This window comes from Eptatretus burgeri, chromosome 6 (assembly GCF_056783735.1).
Source record: "Eptatretus burgeri isolate ZD-2024b chromosome 6, Ebu_testis_v1, whole genome shotgun sequence".
Classification (NCBI taxonomy): Eukaryota; Metazoa; Chordata; class Myxini; order Myxiniformes; family Myxinidae; genus Eptatretus; species Eptatretus burgeri.
In genome coordinates this window covers 12,060,722-12,070,994 of record NC_140966.1, presented here as the reverse complement: position 1 = coordinate 12,070,994, position 10,273 = coordinate 12,060,722, and the positions used below count along the sequence as shown (strand labels likewise).

Here is a 10,273-nt window from a genome sequence, read left to right as displayed (position 1 = left end):
TTTACCAAACCAATGACAGGACACGGTGCTATGACGTCACAAAATTTTTTTTTTTTGCACGTGTGGCCACGTACGTACGGCCACGCACGTACGGCCACGCACTAGTTAAAAAAAAAATAAAAAAAATCATCTGTCGTCCTTTGACGTCATGACCGATCCGACAAATGCATTTGTGGTGAAACGTAGCACGTATCGGAGAGGGCTGGAATGTGCCACGTGACGTGACGTGACGGCGCGCGACACGTCGCCAAGGAACTACTTTCGCGACCATCAAGCGGGTTTTTGTGGCGGTCGATCGGTAACATAGACGGCGTCTTGATTATAATACTTTCCTTTGGCACACCGATTAATGTTCCAACATGCGCGTAACAGATTCTTATCGAGATATTCGATTAGGAGAAAGCGTCAAAATACGCTTGAGCGCGTTGTCTGAAGAACTACTGAATAAAAAAAAGTGGATTTACTCTCGGTATTCCAAGGGATTTACATTTTTAAATGCACAGTATTTACATGCGGCATAAAGAAACGTTAAAGGAAAAGGAGAGATTAGACGGAAAGTTTCCAGGAAACGGAATAGTGACGAACTAGGTTATTTGAGCGGATGAGTGCTGGATGACGTGGATAAGTAAAGCGAGCGATACGTGCGGAGTGATATTCTCCACAGGACTTGTGGTGGTTGTTATAAACGCTTGACGACGCGCGTCGGGATTTTATCGCCTCAGAACACGTTCGGACGCGATATCGACTCGAAACGAAGGATTTCCCTTCGTACGTTCGAAATACTGACGGTGGTTATTGTGCTTTTTGGTCGTGTTCAACATTCCTTATCGATACCTTTTTTTGACGTTGTTTCGTTAAAAAAAAGAAACCTGTTGTGAGGAAGGATAAAGCCGAGAAATGGTCGCCAAGCAGAGGATGCGATTGGCGAACGAGAAACACAGCAAGAACATCACGCAGCGGGGGAATGTGTCCAAGACGACGGTAAGAGCCCGCCTGAGGTTTGTCCCGGGGTCGGCGACGCGCGCACTCCACCCCGGCCGGCTCACAATCCGAGGCCGGTTCGAGGCCTAGTCATTTACACAGTCGTGCTGTGCGTGTCTGTGTCTGTGTGCGTCCTCCGTGTCCCGCAGAAACCTCAGGACGACAAGTACCCCGTGGGACCGTGGCTTCTGGCGCTCTTCGTGTTCGTGGTTTGCGGCTCGGGTGGGTGACACTCACAAACACCAACACCAATTGGATCCATCGTTGTCACTTTTGAACATGTACCTCGTTGTGCGTGTGTGCGCAATCCACTAATCATATTGACGTATCCTAGGAGAATTAGTAATTTGGGTTAATTAGTGGAATAGCCTTCTAATGGGGATATGAGGGAGGGGGGGCTGTGGAGGAGTGGTTTTTGGCATGTCCTCATGAGGGTGCAGTAACGTGGGGGGGGCTGTGGAGGAGTGGATTTTGGCATGTCCTCATGAGGGTGCAGTAACGTGGGGGGGGGGCTGTGGAGGAGTGGATTTTGGCATGTCCTCATGAGGGTGCAGTAACGTGGGGGCTGTGGAGGAGTGGATTTTGGCATGTCCTCATGGGGGTGCAGTAACGTGGGGGGGGTGTGGAGGAGTGGATTTTGGCATGTACTCATGAGGGTACAGTGATTGGGGAGGTGGAGGAGTGGATTGTGACACGTACTCATGAGGGTGCAGTAACGTGGGGGGGTGTGGAGGAGTGGATTTTGGCATGTACTCATGAGGGTGCAGTGGAGGAGGGAGTGCTGGAGTGGATTGTGACACGTACTCATGAGGTTACAGTGTCATACCCTTCTAGTGGGGATTTTATTGGGGGATTTTATTTTATTGGGGGATTCTAATTTTATTTGGGAGGGGGTGGTGGAGTGGATTGTGACGCGTCCTCATGCGCGTACAGTGATTGTGGAGGAAGAATGAGGAGTGGAGTGAGGTGGATAATGACTTTTTACCGGGAGTGGTGGAGTGGTGGTGGAGTGGTCCGTGACACGTACACGTACTGTCTTGTCACAACCCTGAGGCACAGTTTGTTTTCCATTCCTCTCGTGTTGTTTACCTAGCCGAGCTGCCATTGCTCAGTTCAGGCTGCTATTCCAGTAATAATTAACACCGTATCTTGCTTAACCTTGGTGGTTATATGGGGTTTAGATGCCAGCTGTTTGCAGGGTACTTGCCTCACACGCGCACACATTTGTGCTTTGCCTTTTAACCCGAGTTGTTTTCTATACCTGATGCGAGTAGTAATACCGATACCACGTACGAAGTCATGTAGATAAGAGGTGAATTGACAATGCACTGTGGTTGGTTCATTGTGCCCATTCAATTTTGTGGTTTTTGATTATTTTTATTTTATTTTATATTTTATATTTTATATATACCGTCTTGGTTCATGAAAGAGAATTTACTTCACAATTCCGTTTTCGACCATCTTTGCTCATGTAATAGTTTTCTTCTTTTGATGGTGTAGATTTTTTTTTACATCCTGATCCATTCAGTGCACTAGCTCTTCCATGAGCCTCTACTACGGATGCAAAAAAGAAAGGTAGAAATGCCTTTGTTGGTAAGATGTAAAATTGTATATTTTCATTCACGTCGTTAAGATTATCCAATTGAAACGTGAGGAACGTGAAAAAGACTAATGCGATGGTAAAGCGCAAACGTACTTCGCAACAAAGGATTCGTGAATGTGGACTCGTTTTTTCGGACACGTAAGCGGGGATGACGGGTTAACGGACTTTTCAAAATGCCTCTTCGACTCGATGTGGCACCGTCGCGCACCGATCCCCACAAGGTTGAGTGTCCTTCCAAATGAAGTTGGTGGTTCATCAGAGTAAAATTCAACGAATCTCTGTGGGTATGTCTGTATGTCTGCACTTCATCATGGAATTGAAAACGGCTTGGCCGATCTCCACCAAATATATACGTGCTGGGGCTACTGAGGGTCGGGTCATGTGCATTAAATACCCCCCTCCCCCCACTCCCCTGGGGAGATGGATGCCTTGCAACCTTTGCTTGTACATGTGGAATAGTGCAAGCTGTTTAACCGCTGCTCCCTGCTGAAGTGAGAGGTATTGACACCATATCGCTCCTGGAGAGAGCGGCTATTACACGTTCAGGGTGGTCTAAAAAAAAAAAAAAAAGTCGATGCCTCCCCACCCCCATTTTTTATTGCACAACTTTAGTTTTACTCACTTATTTTTTTTATATTGCAGGTATAGATAGCTGGGAAGGTGTAGATATCTACAGTCATTTAAGGAAAGTTCAAAATCCATTTAAACTGCAGGGAAGCCCTGTCGAAGTAAACTATGGATAAACAAGTTCAAGTTTATCCAAAGGGGACTGTGCTAAACCTTAATTCAAAATCACAAGATCGGGAGAGTCATTCAGGACGTAAGTCGGTGAGAACCCCTGAGGTCATTGAACATATCAGACAGTCAGTGGGCATCAGCCTGAATAAGTCGACACAAGGAATTACAAGGAAATCATGTGCAGGAGGAGGCCATTCGGCCCATCATGCCTGTGGCCCACCAATACCAGATTTAATCAATCCGTTGTTGCCCCCTTCCCTTCGTGTTCAGCCTTTTGGCTGCTACACTGGTACTCATTTTGCCCACCTCGGAAGGATGACAGGCTGAGTCAACCCCCTGGTGTGAATTCAGTGGAAAAACAGGGCTTGAACTCAAGACCCTAGGATCCCAAGCCACCACCCTAACTGCTAAGCCAACACCAGGTTAAAATCATGAATGAGGAATTAGGTGTTTATTTGTTTGCTTGTTTGTTTGTTTATTTTGACATGCTGTCAAAATCAGGAATTGGGTGTGAAAAAGGGACTCTGCTGAACATTCTCCACAAGGACATGAAAGTGCACCCAGATAGGATTTGAATTGATCAAAAGCTCACAAACTCAAGATATCAATAACTTTATGAGACTGATCCAAGTAGGCATTCAGCGCCAGGGCGAGCATTTGAGCATATCCCGTGACATGCATGACTAAGTAATGTTTAACATTCCATTTGTAAAATTTCTCTCATAGTTTTGACGTACAGTGCAGTGTATCGTTTCATGTAATTCTGGAGTGCAATTTTTTTTTGTTTTTTTTGTTGAATAAAATTGCAGTTTTACCGGCAGTTTTCATGGGTCAACTTTTTTAGGTCATCTCTTCGAGCATGACCTAATAATATGGGTGTCGATGTCCTTCGATCCGTTCGTCCGTCCGTTCACAATGAAGTTGAAGTGGGAGATCTGGTCATTAGTGATCCTGATAGAGGTCGATGAGACGTACACGATGGTATGACTTTCAAGGTCACCGAAGGGCAAGGTCCAGGTCACGAGGCCTTTGAAGTTGCGAAAATGACGATTTTCAAATTCTATCTCCTCCGCCATTTCTCAAGCGATCTTGAATTTGATTGTAGCATACGAATCTATGGGACAATATCTAAATTTGGTCGGGCCGGATTTTCGATATTCGCTTTCATTTTCGTGTCACGTAACTTCAAAGTTGGCCAAAAATGCGAACATGACTATTTTCAAAATCTATCTATCTCCTACATTTCTCAAGCGATCTTGCTTTTGATTGTGGCATATGAATCTATGGGACAATATCTAAATTTGGTCAGGACGGATTTTCGAATTTCACTTTTGTTTTCGTGTCACGTGACTTCAAAGTTTGCAAAAACTGCCCTACCTTCAGGAGGCTATATATTCTCTTCTGGGCATGGTAAAAGTTAGTGAATGGTGTCATTACGTAGCAGCTGACCTTGTCTTTCATGTCCATTCGAAAGAATACCGATATCTTCGAATACGTACACGTCACGTGACTTTGAATTTTGCGAAAACTGCTTCATGTAGTTGCAAAATGGCGATTTTTCAAAATCTATCTCCTCCTACATTTCTTAAGTTATCTTGAATTTGATTGTGGCATATGAATCTATGGGACAATATCTTGATTTGGTCAGGCCGGATTCTCGTAATTAGCTTTCGTTTTTGCGTCACGTGACTTCAAAGTTGTCCAAAAATCCCTCCTGACCTGAGAACACTACACTCTAGTAACAGAAACTCATGCTTGTAAAGGTCGTTCTCGTGCTTGGTATTCGTTAACTCTCGGATTGTGACTCCTATTATATAATCTGCCTGCCTGCCTGCCCGCCCGCGGCCCGCCTGCCTGCCCATAGCATAGCTTTTTAGGTACCCCCACTCATAGCCGAATGTCCCCACCAAATCGGCAAATCACCATAGGCTTAGGTCATAGAAGCTATCAGAATCGAAAAATATTGGATGGCATATCGTTATGTGTTTAATATACGTCAAAGTGCTGGAAAACAAGAGAGATCTCCATTGTTTTCCAGCACTTTGATATACGCCATCCTTCTTTTGACATGAATATTGATCGGCAGCCGACACGACGGGACAGGTGTCCAGTCGTATGAAGTTTTTTTACGGTGTTGTTGTGTTTTTCATATTTCTGGTGTTTAGCACTGCTTCGTCAAATAATCGCCATGTGCGATTGCGATATTTCCGGTTTCCTTCCGCGTTTATCTTATGTCGTACCAGTCGAATAGATGTGCTAAATGCGCAATCTACATAAAATGTTTTATGCAATTAGTCTAGTTTCTCGCAGAAATGACCGTCACTCCCGCACGGGGTGTATTTGTTTTATTTGGCCACTCTGTATATTTAAACTTTATTTTTGAAATTCAGAAATGCATCATTACCGTAATTTGAACTTGTATGATCATTGGGCACGTCTTAAATGTCATTACTCTTACTTATAACTTGTAGCGTCACATAAAATATTTATTGGGAAAAATGCCTGCGGCATAGAGAAGGCCCCTTTTATATGCTATGTGCCATGTGGCAAACATTAGAAAAGAAGGGACATTCCATGGATTGAGGAAAATGCCAGACCATAGAAAATAAGGCTTATTCACAAAAATCTCGTGCACATGCTGTACTACCCTTGTGGTATTAGGAGGAATCAAATAATGATCCAGAAAAGTTCATACATAGTGGTGCCAATTTTTTTAAACAAATTAATCATGCATTAATTAATTCATTAAACACACACACGCACATCATCTTATGGGCTTTCGTTTTCAAGGTACAAATAACTTTACATACTGACGGTTTTAACCGATATATGTAGAGCCCCTCTTTACCACAATACATGGAATGTCCCTTCTTTTCTATTGTTTGCCACATGGCACATAGTATATAAAAGGGGCCTTCTCTGTGCCCCTTGCATTTTCCCCAAGAATATCATGGATGATGATGGTTGTGGTCAAGTTTCATCAAAATTGTATGTGTGGTTTTGGAGAAGAAAGCAAATGCCTATTTTGGAGCATCCACCCCCACTCCCCAATGGGAATTTCCAGTCCCTGTGTTAAAGTTGCATTTAGAGAAACCATTCCATATAAAGGGAGGGTTGCTTCGCGCTTCCCTTGATCGCTGCAGGAGTCTCTGCTTCTAACAACACCGCCATTGTATACTTGTACCGCACAAGGACAGTACTCGAGCTAATAGCTAATGAGTAAAACCTATGGCACGTAGGTGGAGTTTGTTTTGAAAGCCGTTAATTATACACATATTGTCCCATGTATATTCCAAGTTTCAGTGAATAGCCTTTGAGATATGAGCACCAACACTTTTTGGGTGGACAGAGACTGACGGACACCAACATGAATTTCAAGGTTTTTTGTTAAAAACTCAATATTGAAACAGACGTTGCTGAAATATGGAACATGTTACCTCGACGCACAAAGGATTTTCTTCTGAATCTTGCAGCCAATTTCGTCCGGTAGAAACCGAGAAACGAACTTCCAATCCCCGTGTTAAAATTGCATACAGAGAAACCGTGCCATATAGAGGAAGGGGTGCTTCGTGCCTCCCTCAATTGAGATCAACTTCTCCTATTCGCAAATTACTTTGTATCTTTCGGAGAGTTGACAGCCTGAATGAGTGTTCACAGATGATGCGATTACATTCTTGTTCATTATAGATCTTGGTAATCTCCCACGACCTCTCCAGTAAATGTAGCCATATTTAATCGGGCCAAAATGTGAGGTGGGGCACCGACTACACGTTTATTCTTTTGATTTGTTTTCAAACTATCCTTGATCTATAGGTGCTGTAAATAGAATTTTCTTTCCCCTTGCAGTAATAATTGCAGGTGTCGATATGCACAAACTGATGCACAGTGTGTAGTGTGTAAATTGCGGTGATATTTTCCAGGTACAAATAGAACCTGGTCATGTTTCGGACCTTTTCAGGATTTTGAGGCTGAATATTGTTTATATTTTCTCAGTTCCAGGGGCAGTGATCATTGTTTGTTCAGCGGATACATGCACACTTAATATAATGCAGCCGATATTAAATAATGATAGGCTTTATTAACTGGAATCTGGTGTGGAGATGTGCTAACTGTCGGGGGAGGGAGTAAAGCAACACTGATATTTTGGGTGTTAGCCCTTGCACTCTTACAGCAAGAGAGGGTGCAATTGTACATAATTGCATTGGAGCGCTTCCACGTCTCCCCCCCCCCCAAAAAAAAAATACATGTTAGGTGCTAAAACTTTTGGGATTCTCCATAAAGGATATCTGTGCAACACAAGATATTCGTACTTGGTGGTGGTCTTGCAGGAAGGTTGCTTCAAATTTTCCACCTGTGTGCGTATTGTATATTATGTGCATCTGGAACATTTTATTTGCTTCTATTATATTTGGAGGTTTTGGATGGTCATTGATCCAGACCCTGTTGATATGAATTGGTGTTGCTTACCTATTTAATATAGATGACTGCATGTTGAAGACGAATCATCTTGTGGGAGTTTGATGCCAGTCTTCCTACGAAGTTGTCAGCTTTGATGCTGACACATTCTTTTCCGTTGAATCTACAACAGACTTGTACTCTGTTATGGCACGGACTTTTTCTTTTGATACATGCCCGTGTTTGTTTTTGCAGCCATCTTCCAAATCATACAGAGCATTCGCATGGGATCGTAAGCACCAGTCCCACCCACCTCACCTGCCTGCTCGCCTTGCCCACCTGCTCACCTTGCCCAGCCTCTTCGCTTACCGTACTTGCCCTGCAAAACAAGACTTATGAAGACCAGCCTAGCTGCCTACTCGTTGGACCAAGGGGTTTGAGTAATGGGATACAAAATTAATCTCAGATTGAGTGCAGTGACTTAGAGGAGGTAGGTGTTTGGAAGGGGGGGGGAGTTTAGAGTTGAGTGCCCCAGATATGAAGAAATGGAGGAGCTGGAATGGGTAAAATTATTCTCATTTGTGTGGGAGAAATGAAACTTACCAAGATTATTGGTCATATTCACCTGGCTGAGGCATAGCCAAATGTGTTAATGATAACATCCTTTATTATGTAGTTTATTTTTATTTTATCTCTTGCCATAATACTCTGTACCCCCTTTCATTGCCTTTCCATATGTGTAAATTTGATTTTTACCTCTCCCATTTCCTCATACCATCTTGTGTTTCTCATGTGAATTTCCTGCTCTCTGCATAAACTCATGATAATTTCATCTGTTCCCAGCACTCGTACATGTACATTGATTCTGTAATAAACCTCCCATTTGCTTTCATTTGCTCTGTGCCACTTACTGCATTTGCATATCGTCACTCTCATAACAAAAGTGCCCAAGTCATTTTATTCGTTGATGAAGCTTAGGCACTTTTGTTGTGAGGGTAACGATATGCAAGAGTCACCCCAACGATAATAATAGTTTGCGGATTAAAAAAAAATATTCTTATGCAGCCTATAACTGCTTGGTTACATCGTTTTCTGGGGACGTGGCTGTCCTGCTGATGCAATGCCCATTACCAGTAAACTGGTACTCATTTTGCTGACCTCGGAAGGATGACAGGTGGAGTCAACCCACCTAGTATAGTTATCAGAGTATCTTACTCCACTATTTGTACATTTGTTGCCAACATGCTGTGGTGCCAACAAGAGATCTGTTAATTTACAGGAGATAAACTTTAGTTTAGATTAGCAACATGAGTGCAAGAACGGCATTTATTAATTCAACTTTTAGCCCTGGCTCATCTTTTCATGATGAGTTTGTTTTTTTCCATCAGCACTCAACTCCATTGTAAGGAATGGATTTGTCATTTGCTTTTTCAATCTTATGATTCACATTTGCAAAGTAATCTATGATCACTTGATGGCCTGAACAATGTTTGCATAAATTTTAATCTTATGAGCTGCTTTATGCCTTGGTTACCAGAAAATAATTTACTTTCAGGTGCATGAAACATTTCCAGTTCCAGCAGGTCTGCTTGGAATTAGGTTGGGTAACATGCTAAGTTATAATTTTACAATGCCAAAATAACACTCTCATTGTACCTGTCAATAAATCATCTGGTTATTTAAAAGTGAGCTTGCAGTGTTCCATAATACATGATCAACGAGAGCAGCGATCTTCACTATTGTTTTAAAGGAGGGCCACTTTTTCCACCAAGACATCAGTGTGAGAGCCGCCACATCGCCTGCAGGATCCCGTAATGGCTGCTATTTGGCCCTGCCTCCACATACTCTTCTTCGTTGTGGTTAACTGGGCTGCATGTGTAATTATTTGTATACTGCAACCATATCCTGATGTAGTTATGTTACTTTTATGCTTCGCATTGGAGCACTCGTTTGATAGCATTTATGGAACATGAGGTGAATGCACCCGGCGCTGCCCGGGTTCTTTTTGAATGAATTTAATCTTCTATACATATGTCTGACGGGAGCACAGTATCAGTTCCCTATTGGGCCATGGCAGTCATAGGCTAAGGGGGTTGGTGAGGGGGAAACGCACCCCTCCCACCCCCGGCCGAGGGGCCTTGGCACATAGCCTATAACCTTCCCGGGGCCCATCTCGACGTTTTTTTGTTTCAGTGGTTAGCTCCTATCTTTCACCTTTCAGGAGATTAGCGCGTGCAGACAAACAGACAAACAAACAAGCAGTCATAGACTGGTACTTATGAAATCGTCAACTTGACCTCTGACCTTGTCTAATAAAAGCTGTCTCTCGAGAAGGTAGCGACGCAAACCAGAAGTTTCTACGATGATTCTGAACCAAACCATCAAAAATCGAATGTTTGACCTCACTGTGACCTTGACCTTTGACCGATTTTGACCAAAATCTCATCAGCGCTAGCCATCACCCTCCTGAATCACGTGGTGTAATTTGACATTGGTAGGTTCTTCCGTTCTCAAGTTATCGTGCATACAAACAAACAGAATGGAACTGATCAATAT

General features: G+C 43.1%; 1 protein-coding gene across 1 annotated transcript; it reads left to right on the top strand.

Annotated features, from left to right (window-relative positions):
* The first annotated feature begins 630 nt into the window (after positions 1-630).
* On the top strand, positions 631-8,609 carry SERP2 (stress associated endoplasmic reticulum protein family member 2). The gene is made up of 3 exons (XM_085884024.1): positions 631-981; positions 1,131-1,203; positions 7,973-8,609. Exons 1-3 carry the CDS (start codon positions 898-900, stop codon positions 8,011-8,013), a joined length of 198 nt encoding a protein of 65 aa, XP_085740150.1. The 5' UTR covers positions 631-897; the 3' UTR covers positions 8,014-8,609.
* The last annotated feature ends 1,664 nt before the right edge of the window (positions 8,610-10,273 follow it).

Bases quoted from the DNA above. Each gene is read 5' to 3' on its own strand.
- SERP2 (XM_085884024.1), top strand. From the start codon at position 898: ATGGTCGCCAAGCAGAGGATGCGATTGGCGAACGAGAAACACAGCAAG. The intron at 982-1,130 runs GTAAGAGCCCGC...CGTGTCCCGCAG, and splicing joins GGAATGTGTCCAAGACGACG to AAACCTCAGGACGACAAGTA. The intron at 1,204-7,972 runs GTGGGTGACACT...TTGTTTTTGCAG, and splicing joins GTTCGTGGTTTGCGGCTCGG to CCATCTTCCAAATCATACAG.